Here is a 13,685-nt window from a genome sequence, read left to right as displayed (position 1 = left end):
ATGAACACAGCAAAAAAAAAAACCAACAAAAAACAAAAGCCACACAGACGGAATTCACCGAGAGCAGCGTCTCAATCAGCCCGTCGAGCTAATTGCACATTTAAATTCTGCCAACGTGGTTTCCCCTTGATAAGGTGTTTAAACACGTGGCAACGTACGGTTTCGCAGTATTTTTTTTCTTTGACGGGCTCATCTGAATGGGCTTAACGTTTGTCTACAACCACGTATCCCTTGCAGTACTAAGATCCTCCGACTTTCAAGCACAGACAGACACGTACGGATGACAAACAGATGAAACAAAGCCACTGCACCAGGCTGCAACTTACCTGCAGCTCCTGGTTCGCAAAAAGAAAAACACACATAATTAGAACGAGGACAAACACTTACAGATACTTTTTAATGGAGGCGATTTTATATTGCATACGCTTGCTGGCAGTAGAAGACTTGATTCAAGCTTTGGAAAAACTGTTGTTGTTTTTTCTCAAGGCCCTCCCCCACCTCTCCCCTACTATTTAATCGGCTTTAGAAAAACTGGTGCAAAAAAACATTATGAGACAAACACTTAAAACAGATGGCCGTGGCACAATTTTCAGTGTTAAACATACATTGAAACTAACTCTGAGAACGGCTTGGAAGCAACTGCAGGGAAAAAATTTTAAACGGACTTTGATCTACACGAAATGGGATTAAATGCACGGTCTGTAAATTTTATTCAGTGCAAGAAAGCAGAAACATTTGAGCTGATCGGTCTCGAAAAGCAGGTTTAGCTGTTAATAGTTTTCATTCCTCTCTGGGTGGCCTTCCCAGATGCTTAAGAATTTAAATGCACTCTTGATTCGTTATAGGTATTTTATGGTCACAAAAGAAAATCCTGCAGGTAGAAGGGCTTAATTAGCACCAACTCAAAAGTCATCCAGAAGGAGATCACTGGCTAGGGAAGGGGAAGAGGGTCTGAAATGTGGCTTCATCGTTTTCGGAACACCTAAACCACCCCACTGCATTTCTCCCACTCTTTTCTGCGCCACTGAAGCCTACGGGAAATGCTTCAGAGATGTGCCAAGCAGTTGGAAGTGTTGTTGATAATGCTGAGATCAAGAGGTTGAATGGATTACAGTTCTGGAAGTCATTTGCATTACTGGAGATAGGAGAGGAAAAAACCAATTTCCCGGTAGAATTGCTAAAATTCCTCATCTATAGGAGTTTTGTTTCCAGAGTTTAAAAAAAAAAATTATGTGTGAATACCCCTTCCACCTCCATAGGGATGGTGTCATTTGAAGGACTGTTCTAGCTTTCCCCAATTATCCACCCTTGGGTACTTCCATGCACTGCAACCGTATATTATAAATGACAAGTCATTACATTTTACTATTTAAAAACAGAGAAAAATGCAGATAAAGATGACAAATGCACCGTGAACCCAGACACAATATGAAGGGCTGAAAATCAAATCAATTTCAACATACTCCTGTCAATATACATTGTGCAGTATTAGTTGAGCTTTGATGATGCCATATGCTAGACTTCCAAGTTTGGGACAGTTTCATTTGGCTTTCTACCCTTGTATTCTCAATCGTATATTGATACCCTCTTTTAATTCACCGGGGCATTTCCAAAATGTCAGATAATGTTCATATTTCTACATATCAGATTAGATCAAAATAAAAAGCAAAGGGAGTCCCGAACATGAAAGAAAGAGGTTATGGTATGCAAACCAGCACAATATAAAATTATGGATCCAGTGCTTCCCCCCCCCCCGGCAGGAAGTGCAAGAGATGTCACGCCTGGATATTTTTTTTAGTGCTTTGATTAATTACAATACAAGCTTACAACAAAAGGAAAGGACAGAATCTCAAAGTTGCTGCTTTTTCTTGAAGCATAGACTTGAATGAAGCTACCCTTACACAGCCTTACCTCTGCATCTTCCAACTCAACATCTAAAAAGTCAAAATCCTTAAAAACTCCGAACTGTTGTTCACTTGTGTTATCTTCTACAACCACTTCTTCTTCTTGAATCACTTCCTCTGTTGCTGAAATAAGACTCGTTTGCTGGTCCCCAACATCCAGGTCTTCGTTGGAAGAAAAGATAACCTACACAGTCATCAGTAAGAGAGGTAAAGCATAAGTAAAATTAAGAGTAACAATATGGATGTTTACAGGAGCTGACGGAATTGTGTTTAAATGCCATTAATCACTAACAAGACCTTCTGTTCCAATGGAAAAGCTTTCCAGTTCTTAAAATTCTAAGGGAACACCTGCTGCCGGCATCATCTTCCCATCGTCCTGTGCGCCCCCACAGGGAGGGCCTTCTCAGGGTACCGCCGGTTAATGAATGCCGGCGGGTTATTCCCAGGGGAAGGGCGTTCTCTGTGGGTGCGCCTGCCCTATGGAACCAACTACCCACGGAACTTAGGACTGCCCCCGACCTTCGCTCATTTCGCCGGGACTTGAAAACCTGGTTCTTCAAGCTGTTTGGCCCAGACTGAGGGGTTTTAACTAATTTAATTTAATTGGGTTTTAGTTTAACTTCAGGGACTGTAATTTAATCAATAGTTTTAATTGATTTTAATTTTGTATACTATGTATTTTAATTTTCCCTGTAAATCGCCCTGAGTCCTACGGGAATAGGGCGGTATATAAATTTAAATAATAAATAAATCAATAAACAAACAAACAAACAAACAAATAAATAAATAAAATTCTCAGGACAGCGGAATAATAATTCACCAACTTTAGTACAGAAATTTCTTTTCATTGATGGGATACATGCTTCTTTCAGGAATTTAAAATTACTCACGGAAGGGTTCTTGGGAATTCCTGACTCTGGACCACAAAGAGATAATACATTCATTAGTTTCTCCCTTGTCCGTCGCTGGAAAAAAAATCAAAAAATACTTATAAATAAATATGCCCAGGATGTTTTGTTTTCTTTGGCTACAAAGAGATGCTTTTGGCATTTCTAAGATTTAAGCAACAGATCACCTGAGATAACTGTGGCCTCTTCCAGCTCACAGGAACCAAAGCATTAGAATTCGATCCGGAGGAAGTGGAAGACGTGCTTCTTGTAACAGCAATGACTTTTGCTTTGCCGTTCCTACCCGTTGCGCTGTGCTGATCACCGTATTTGTTCCCAATAATTGGTGTCTAATAAAATGGAAGAGAAAATAATTTTTCAGGTCGTCTTACCCAATTCCACAAAGGTCTGTAAGACAGAGTTGGCTTACCGTGCTGTGTGTACAGTGTGCAACAACCGGAAAGGCCCATATAACATGCAAAGTCACAAACTCTGATCTATAAATCGTCATATCCAGGCTTATGTGACATATTAATGTGTTAAGTGTTTGCAGTAGTGGAGAAAGACTTTTTTTTTTGGTCCTTTCCAGGGTGAGAACATTCTCCTTGCCATGATCTTTTCATTTCTTTCACCAATCTTCTCATTTTATCAGGGCAGAAAATGCTCCTTTCCCCCCACTTTTTTGACAGCCAACTAATGGCAAGCTGCATAAAGGGATGTGGGAGGTAAATCAGCTGTCGACAGCCTTTCAAGGCTGGCTAGAAACAGACACTAGAAATACTAGAATTTCTCTTTTATTGACAAAGGCAATAACAATATTTGTTCTTCTCTCACTTTTATATCTAATTTCGTTCTTGGAAATGAAATGAAGGGAACAAGAAGCTTTTTCGCTGTTCCCACTCTTTCTTCGGCTGAAACCATCGTTCAAGCATTGTTTTAAAATACCGAATAGTGATATTGTTATATTTTCTTCCATTAAAATCCAGGCAACTTAAAAGTCTTCTCGATAGGATGTTTTCTTTGGAGCTCAAAACAACCCTTTTCCCCCCCCGTATATGTGCACACTCCTAATTTCAGCCTATAATATGGGTGTCTGACCATTTGGCTAACCCAGGCTACATAAAAGTTAAAAGTTTACAATCTTGTAGGGCTGTGTTACTAGCTGTCACATGCAGCCCGTGGGCCACAGGTTAGACGTGCCTGACTTAGAAGAAAATTAAGTATGCAAAATCTGAAACCTTACTTAAAAACTCCTTACCTCTGATATGTCAAAATGAAAATCTAAGGTCTTCCCAGGCAGTTCTTTGGAAACATTGTTAAAAATTTTGGTAAATGAAATTTCAGGAGAGCTTATGTCACCGCCGTAAGATTTGGGGATATCATTTGGTACAACCAGACTGGCTGAACGGGATACCACCAATTTCAAAATATTAAGTGCTTCCTTCCAGTAGGGACTCTATTATTAATAAAGACAGGAACAGAGACACATGTACTCCCATTAATCACAGTAATAACTTAAAAATACAAAACTCGGCAGTATTTGAAGTATTAATATAAAGCGGTTACATTTCTGTGAAAGTCAACAAATGAATTTTTAACATATATAAGTGTCCATTTGCCATGGGCAGAGGGTTGGACTAGAAGACCTCCAAGGTCCCTTTCAGCCCTGTGATTCTACGATTAAGAAAAAAAACTTATCCCAGAATATAAAATGCACGAAGCTTCTCTTTCTGCTGTTATGTAACTGCCTCTCTTTTCATCTTCACACAGTTGCTTAAGATACTCCTGAGTTTTTCTGCATGTGTGTGCATGCACGACTGCCCCATTCTTAAAAGAGGTGCTTTGTATATACTTCCGCACATTCCAAAATATGACTTTCAAAGGTATTTCCACAGTCCTGCAGTTTACTCCTTACAAGTATGAGAATGTCAATTAGGCACGCTAAAGTATTTAGCATTGTACCTGGTACTTAGAACCTAATTGCCCTTCTCGTAGTTATTTTACAGTCACTTGGTTTAAATTTATAGCAATTTCACAACAGACAACTGGAGTAAGTGAATCTTAGGTAGAAAGGCTGCTTCAGTTGCTTAAATTCAGAATATGTACATGGTGTGTGTGTGTGTGTGTGTGTGTGTGTGTGTGTGTGTGTCAGACTCCAAGTTCTCTATTAATAATCAGAGGAAGAGGGACACGCCACAGGAAGAGAGTTAGCAAAATGCATTCGCTTTATTTTATGATGAAATTCAAAACAATATGAAAGGTCAGAAAATGGGATGAGAAGGATTTTTTTTTTAAAAAAAGCATCAGCACAGGAGGTGTTGTTTTTAAGTTGCTGGGTGATTGGCTCCACTTGATAACATTTGAAAAAGAGTTATCCTTAACTGCTCCCTTTTATCACCACATGATTTATCCTAACAACAAAAATAAGCCCTTATCATAATACTGTATCCAGATTAAAGTTCAATAATGAGCATTTCCCCAACAAGTAGCTCCTTGAGGCGAACCTTGATCAATCAAGAAGGCTCTAAATGGTTTAGTCAAAATGGAAAATCATGGTTACATTTTTTTTTCAATAAGGTCAAAATCTTAAAAACAATGAATTTATAATCCTCTGCTTATTTCTTAAAAGTAAATCCAGAAGTGGATACTTTGAATATCATAATCATAATAGCAAAGTTGGAAGGGACCTTGCAGGTCATCTAGTCCAACCCCCTGCTCAGGCAGGAAACCCTATACCATTTCAGACGTCCTTATTTCCCTTCTCGCTAAGTTTAACCTGATGGCATCTGGTATTTCTGCTTATTTGGATTTCATTTTAGTATCATGCAGACTGCCAGGAACTTACTCTGTAGCTGGAGTAATGATTAAGAAGCAAAAATCCCCAATAGAAAAGCTTCAAATAGTCTGCTTTCTTAAGTGTTCGTATGCTGTGAATTTATTGAAGCCTGGTATTCTATAAAAGGAGAAATTAACAAGCATATTGATTTAAATCCAGCACGTGAACGCTTTAGAAACCAGACCATCTGAACGACCAAGCAACGACGGAACCAATCAGCTCCCCAGAATTTAAGTATTTAAAGATAGCACTAAATTTAAAGATAGCACTCAAATTTAAAGATAGCACTAAAGCAGGGCTAGGCAACCTTTGGCTCGTTTATGACTCGTGGACTTCAACTCCCAGAATTCCTGAGCCAGCGAACGGCCAAGCACGCAACCAACTGACCACACTGGGACACAAGACGTATATAAGCTAAAGAAGAACAGAACAAGATGCTTCAACCGAAGTCCCACTGATGGCATTACCTCGCCTGCTAACAAAACATCTGGCCGATAAATGCCAAAGCCTCAGAGAAAAATGAAGGGAGAAGTTGAGAGAGAAGGAAAGTGGGAGTTGATTAAGGAATATAAACGGGAAGAATTCACCCTCAAAAATACCCTACTTTTTTTTTATCCCATTTATATCCCGCCCTTCTCCGAAGACTCAGGGCAGCTTACAAGCTTAGCAGTAGCCTTCATTCTATGTATATGCCTGCTTATTAGGGCTTTCACACACACCCCAAGTGGCATTATTAAAGCTTAGCAGTAGCCTTCATTCTATGTATATGCCTGCTTATTAGGGCTTTCACACACACCCCAAGCGGCAAATTAAAAATTATTACAAAGTCAGCTTAATTGCCCCCAACAATCTGGGTCCTCATTTTACCTACCTCGGAAGGATGGAAGGCTGAGTCAACCTTGAGCCTGGTGGGACTCGAACCTGCACTAATTGCAGGCAGCTGGTGTTACTTAAGGAGGCATTAGCCCACTGCTCCACCAAGGCTCTTAAATTCTCTTAAATTCTTAAATTTAAATACTTAAATTCTCTCTCCCATTTCAAGCAGCATCCATAAAAAATAGAGGGGAAATTCTTTGGCCATTTAATTGCCTTGGCCGGGAAAGCTATTTGGCAAAGGAAGAAAGCTAGAGTTAAGACTTAAAAAAAAGAAAAAGAAAAAAGAAGATCTAACCTACCAGAGGGGGCATTATATGATTAAATATCTGTTTGAGTATGGTTAAAAGAGTAGGTAGCCCTCAGATATAAACAGACTTTGACAATAAGAAAGATATGATTTATAATTAGAATAGCATCGGGGGTTTTTGATATGGGAAATATGAAAACACTAGGATGGCTTGTATAAATGAAATGTAAGAAATTTTGAGAAAATAATAACTGACAGTGATATCCCGAATATTGATGGGAAACCAAACTTAAATAAGAGCTTGAAAAACAGGATACTGATTTAACAAGGAGACTTTAATTGCAAATACAATTGAAATATAGACTGCTTAAAAAGAGAGGTTACAAACTGATATTATTTGTACAACACGAGAAAAAAACATGATGAGGATGTGTACATCTAATTTTGTATGTATTAATAGCAGCAAGAACTGCATTTGCGTAGTGTTGGGAAAAAACCAATACGGGAGAAAAGGAGGATCAGGGGAAAAAAAACATTGGGTTGTGTAGTATTGAACAGACTTGTATTGAAGAAACTAAGATGTAATATCGAGCAACAAGCACTAAGCACTTATGATTTGTAATAATAAAAAACGAATAAAACATTTTTTTTAAAAAAATAAAAAAATCCACACGCTAGACAAAATGTGGCAGTGGCACACCCTGGTTCAGAGGAACACCAAATCCATTTCTCTAAATGGAAAGATACGACATTTTCAAACGTGTCCCTTTAAATTACTCACCTGAACGTATTTGCCAATGACCTTGATGATCTCCAAATTGAATTGTTTCGCTGGTGCTCTGGACAGGTCAATGTGGCTCAAAAGGCTATAAATGATTTGCAGCAAAGACTGCTGCATGCTGGAGATCCCCTTTTCTAAGAGCTAAAAACAGATGCGTACAATGGATTATCCAAAATATCCCATGACACTGAGTACAAAAGTAGTAAGCTATTTAGACAACCTATGTCTTTAATGGACCTGCCCTCGCGTGCAATAAACCTAAGCCTTATTTGATGTATAAACATTAGACATGTATATGTGGAAGTTTAAAAGCCCTTGTAGGATACTGGCTTAAGGTGTTGAGCTAGAACTGGGAAGATGATCCATTTGGTAACACTGCAATATGAGAAAGCCAAATGTGCAACTTCAGATGGAGAACAGTATCCGACACCTGAGAAAGATACCTAATGTACAAAGAATTATTACCTCTGCAAGGTATGTTATCAGACTGAAAGTTGTTTCTGAGAATGAATCATGCAAATATCTGCACACTACGTTAATCCAATTAGAGCAGTCTCTGGAGTAACTGTGCGTGCTGTATAAACACATCATATGAGCCAAATTAGCAAGAGTTGGGGATTTCTCTTCTGCACAAACCTGAGAACAAAAATAAATAAATAAATCGAAATATTAAGTTAGTGGAATATCTATTTAAACATTTTGATTTTAAAGGAGTGCTGACTTTATTACAACTTGTAACCACCAGTATGACTTAATAGATTTTGCCTGAGTTCAAAATCCCATTTTGGAATAACGTGCCTTGTTTCGTTCTGCCTTAAGATTACCCATGAACCCAGCTAATATTAAATTAGTTAGTAAATTGACTGGGTAAGCAAAACACGCTTTAGCAAACCATGTGTTGATTCCAGTTTTAGATTAGAGCAGGTTGACTGAATAGAGTTGTTCTTCGTTAGTTATGATTGTCTTAAATCCTAGTGACATTTACTCTAAATAGATAAATCTATTCACTTGAGTGCCTAGTTTGTGTGGCTCTGTAGACTGAGAAATTTGGGCTGAAAGCCTGGTGTCTTGGATAAAAGCATCAAGAATCTAGCAATACTGTTTTTCTTAGCTGTCGCTTAGAGCCAATGTAGATGCCCATTCTGGTTGTCACATTGCTCCTTCTGGAGCTCTGGGCTTATTCAAAGCACCATACATACAAACCCACTTAGATGCCCTTGTTCTGGATTTTCTATATGCAAGACAAAATAGCCAGCTTTCTGCTTTGGTAAAGACCTTCTGGATGCCACCATTCCGGGCTTCCGTGGACCAGTACCGGGCCGTGGCATGCTAGCAACCGGTCCGCACCAACAAGCAAAGCCCCCTCGGTGGGATGCAGGGAGCACACAAAACCAGGCACCCTCCGGTCCGTGGACAAACCTTTCTCCATGGAACCGGTCCCTGGTGCCCAAAAGGTTTGGGCAGGTGTCTTATTATCCTCAACTAATTGTCACTGCCCAACCTTAAACTGTTGCTATCGCCGTCCTTTGTTCTTCTAGCTACTACATTCTTACCATTGTTGTTATTATGGCTCTATCTAACCTTCCTTTGCCACTCTACATCACGTCCCTACTGATCTTCCCAGTAACTTCAAAACTTCCAAGTTTTGGGTTCTTTCTCCTCTTTTTTCCTTAGTCCCCTCCCACTCTACCACAGCTGTGCCCCTTCTTTAAAAGGCTGGCTTCTGGCAGAGATGTCAGTTCAGACATCTTGCTGCTAGATAGCCATCCTTCCACCGTGAATCTGAATCTCCTCTTGCTCTTGCTTGCTAGGACAGATGTAATCTGTTGAATATATTGAATAAGTAAGAGCCGATTTTCCCAACAACATAGTTTGAAGCACCGCAGTTAAGCTGGGATGGATAGTTTTGACCCTAAATAAAAAAAACCCCAGAGATGAGCAAGATTGGACCATAGCCTGAACCTGGATTTATTTGACTGACTGACTGAAGGAGTCTTTTTATGATCTGATCTATTCACTGCTAACCAAAATAGACTTAAAAGTGAACACCGCAAGTGAAACAACCCATTTGGCTGTGTCTATGGTGTAAGCTACGATAGTGGGGAGCCTTTTTATGAAAAGCTTTTTGAGCTGCTTTATTTTTATGAAAAGGGACGCGGTGGCTCAGTGGGTTAGGACGCTGAGCTTGTCGATCAGATGGTCAGCAGTTTGGCGGGTTGAATCCCGAGTGCCGCGTAACAGAGTGAGCGCCTGTTACTCGTCCCAGCTTCTGCCAACCTAGCAGTTCGAAAGCACGTAAAAATGCAAGTAGAAAAATAGGGACCACTACGGTGGGAAGGTAACGGCGTTCTGTGCGCCTTTGGCGTCTAGTCATGCTGGCCACATGACCACGGAGATGTCCTCGGACAAGTGCTGGCTCTTCGTCTTTGAAACAGAGATGAGCACTGGCCCCTAGAGTTGGAAATGACTAGCACGCATGTGTGGGGGAACCTTTACCTTTACTATTTTTATGAAAGTTGACTTCCTCAATTACAACATCCACAAAAGAACAGCTAAGAGAGCAAAGGCTCTGTTGACAAAACACTGAGGAACTTTAAAACAAAGGAGAAGAATGACAGATGGAGAAAGTATGAATAAAAAAGGGGTAAAAAAGCTTATACCAAAGGTAAACTGGATACCGTGATTCTGAGGCAGCCAGCCAAGAGAGATTTGAGGGAGCAAGAATGAGGGAAAGACACTCAGGGATGGGATTCTGGGAAAAATATTAGTGGCTGAACTCTTTCAAAGTCTATACAGGTTCAAACCCATGCATGTGAATGTACAGACAACACATTTGATCAAATTGGCTTCGCCATGAAAACTAAAAAAGAAAAAAGAAAAAAGAATTATTTCTGCTTATTACCTACCTTTGCTATTCTGTCAGCTGTTTCTTTGCAGAACTGACTTGGACTATCAAAATGTTGGATTAAATGAGGCAATAAACATAATATGTTAAGAGGAAATCCTGCACAGAAAAAGATGGGAAGTTGAATTTAGAATACTAATTCCTATCTTCTCTAGACAACTATTCCAAGGTGTACTAGCGACAAATACGTTTAACATCAGCAAAAAATTAAAATGCCTAAGACACCTGTCGTACGGAGGGTAGGCGATCTGGCTTGCCCCGGTTGAACAAGTCCTAAGTGACGTGGCCAGTTAAGTAGCACCAGGTTATCTATTTTGTCATACGCTATCTGTTTTACAATGCCTGGTCTTTATTTTGTGCCGCTACCAAAATCTCTCTTTTTTCAAATCCAGACAAAACTGCTTCAATTGATTTGTTTTGACAGATGCTCATACCCAAAGGTTTATCATCTCTTAAAAAGCTTGCCGTGGCGCCCCTCCTGTCGATAAAACACCCAGGAAATGGATTTGGAGGGCTACTGTTCTGACACCTAGGATATTTAGTGAGCTGTGCTGGCACAGTGGTTAGAATGCAGTTTTGCAGGCTAATTGTACTGACTGGAGACCGCCAGCAGTTCGAATCTCACCGGCTCAAGGATGACTCAGCCTTCCATCCTTCCGAAGGTCAGTAAAATGAGGACCCAGATTGTTGGGGGAAATAATGCTGACTCTGTAAACCGCCCTAGAGGGGCTGTAAAGCACTGTGAACTGATATATATATATATAAAAGGCTAAGTGCTCTTTATCTATTCTATACCTATACAGTCCTTCCGCCGTGACCTAAAGACCTGGTTATTCCAACAAGCGGGCCTGGACTGATCATAGTTTTTAAATTTGGTTTTTTATTGGTTTAAATTGTTCTTATTTCTTATATTGTTTAAACCTCTTTTAATTTTTGTATTTATATCTTTTAACTTTGTATTGTTGTGAGCCGCCCTGAGTCCTCAGGGAGAAGGGCGGCATATAAATTTAATAAACCTTAAACCTTATCTGGTCTTCTATTTGTTTAATGTGAAACTGCTGAGCCAGAACAATACTAATTCTATTGCCTCTTAACATCTAATTCTAAGGAAGCAATCGTTGCCTGCGAATGTTTCCTAAACTTAATAATGGAAATGAAACCAAACCCAGAAACGAAATCCGAACAAGACTGAGGTGCTATTGGTATGGAGAAAGTTGCACGCAGGGATTGAGGCAAAGTCCGTTTTGGATAAGGATGCATATTATCCCCAGAAAGAACAGGATGCCAACTGGGGAGTGCTTTTTTGGCCTCCCCCCCGTTATTGCGAGGTCTCCAAATAATAGCTACAGCAAGGAGACTCCGCACAGAATTACGATTATGCAAATTGCAATTCTTCGTGAGCTGGACAGTCTTAGCAAGGTAGCCCGTCCATATTCTTCCTTAACTACTGCTTGGTGCATCTTTAGTCAAGATTGCTCCAAAAGCATCCAGAAATTGCAGCTTGCACAAAATGCAGCAGCAAAATTGTTAAGTCAGAAGCTGGTGAAATTCTAGGATGCCTATACTGAAAGTTTTGCCCTGCCACTGCTAAATACAGTTTAAGATACTGACTGACATTGGCCTTAAAAGCCCTAAATGGCGCTATCTGAAGGAGAGGCCATTTTTAGATCCCCCCTTTTCAGAACCTCATCTAATAACATTCCTGTTAGCCCCCCCCCCCCAGGAAACAAAATGCATTTTAATTTGATCTTAATTTCAATGGTAGCATTTTTAAGCTTTATAATTTCTGATTTTGGAAGCAGCCTTGGAGAAGATTATTTCACTAGAAATCTAATAACAAAACACGTAAAAGAACCCCTTACATTAACTCTTCAGTTCTCTGGCAGTATAATGACAAAAAAAAAACATTTTAAAAATACCCGCTACTTGGGATGGATCCACCAACACATGCTTGGAAACCGTAATGAGTTTGCTAAGTAAGTGGACGGTCATTTCTTGCGTCGACACGGAGGTAAACCCCTTGAGGAATAACTGCTGAAGGCCTGGAAAGTTATTCCATTTTAATTTACTCTGCATCTGTTCAATCTTCTCCCGGCTTTCAGGTTTATCCAGAGGCAAATGAACAAGAAGTTTATTCAGGAGCCTGAGAGCCAAGAGGTATTCGTATTCGTAATCTGATTCCAGCAAGGAGGCTGCAATCCAGAATATGGTGGCCATCAGATTGACAGGATCAGTAGTGGGCTGCACGTCGTGCATTCCTCCCTCTTTCAGGGAGGACAGGCTTCTAGTCCTCGCTAAGCTGTTGGAGTGATTTATCCTTCCATCCATTATATCCAGCGTGTTGCTCCTCCGTCGGTCACTTTTCCTATCGCCTATCAAACTCAGTCGCAAAGAATTGCTTTTCACGTGGCTGTAACAGCCTACAAAGTTGCCACTGTTAACACGACTTGTGCTTAGGTTTATCTGACCGGTGCTTTTTCTGTTTGCTGCGTATTTGTTCCCCAGTAACGGGTCATAATAGGAAGCGCTAGAAAAACAAAAAGAGAATACGGCACGTGAAAATTATATTCTTCACCCCAAGACCATTAAGGTGATTAAGAAGGAAGTTACTTGGATAACGTCCCTCAGTTTCAAATACAGAGAAGTAACTTTACTTCTCTTTTAATCAAGAATGCTACACGTTAATAAGAAAGACGTACCTTTTTTTCATGTGTTTCATTTTTTTTCTTTAGACCTCACTGTATTTATATAACATTATCGTGCGTCATGCTCCTTCTGGGAGTGTTTTACAGAGAGACTGTATTTTCAATATCTACATCCTCCATTTTAAAACCATGACCACCTAAGGCTGCTTAAAAAAATAAGACTAGAAAATTGATAAAGCAGCACTGGTTAAAACATAACGAGCCAGCTGCCACTCTTAAGGACAGGAGTTCAAAAGATGCAAAGTTAGATGAAGAATTCTGAACAATGTAACAGGACTACAATTTCTCCAAATATCCCTTTTACTGACCAGTACACATTTCTAGATTTATCTGTTGTACAAATGAGCTGCAAGGTTTTCTTAAAACCTGCTTTCTCCTCGTCTTGAAAAAGGGGCTCCTTCAAAATGTATCACTACAGGAGAGCTGATGTAGGATATTTTTATTTTTTTATTTTATTACATTTATATACCGCCCGAGTGCCGTGTAACAGAGTGAGCGCCTGTTACTCGTCCCAGCTTCTGCCAACCTAGCAGTTTGAAAGCAT

At 39.8% G+C, this 13,685-nt stretch overlaps 1 protein-coding gene across 5 annotated transcripts in view; it reads right to left on the bottom strand.

The window, feature by feature from the left end:
- FRYL (FRY like transcription coactivator) overlaps positions 1-13,685 on the bottom strand; it is a 143,974-nt gene that overhangs the window by 25,326 nt on the left and 104,963 nt on the right. For all 5 annotated transcript variants that reach the window (XR_014027030.1, XM_081332088.1, XM_081332085.1 and 2 more), the window contains 8 exons: positions 12,356-12,963; positions 10,438-10,535; positions 7,997-8,167; positions 7,532-7,672; positions 4,050-4,247; positions 2,980-3,141; positions 2,795-2,869; positions 1,912-2,088 (listed from right to left, as the gene is read on the bottom strand). Coding sequence is in view for 4 of the 5 variants with exons in the window: in XM_081332088.1 (XP_081188214.1) it covers positions 1,912-2,088; positions 2,795-2,869; positions 2,980-3,141; positions 4,050-4,247; positions 7,532-7,672; positions 7,997-8,167; positions 10,438-10,535; positions 12,356-12,963 (1,630 nt within the window). In the remaining variant the exon portion in view is untranslated. The remainder of the gene's footprint in view (positions 1-1,911; positions 2,089-2,794; positions 2,870-2,979; positions 3,142-4,049; positions 4,248-7,531; positions 7,673-7,996; positions 8,168-10,437; positions 10,536-12,355; positions 12,964-13,685) is intronic.

Source organism: Vipera berus (assembly GCF_964194415.1).
Source record: "Vipera berus genome assembly, chromosome: 7".
NCBI lineage: Eukaryota > Metazoa > Chordata > Lepidosauria > Squamata > Viperidae > Vipera > Vipera berus.
The sequence above is the reverse complement of the archived record's forward strand: the minus strand, read 5'-3'. Positions and strand labels throughout refer to the sequence as shown.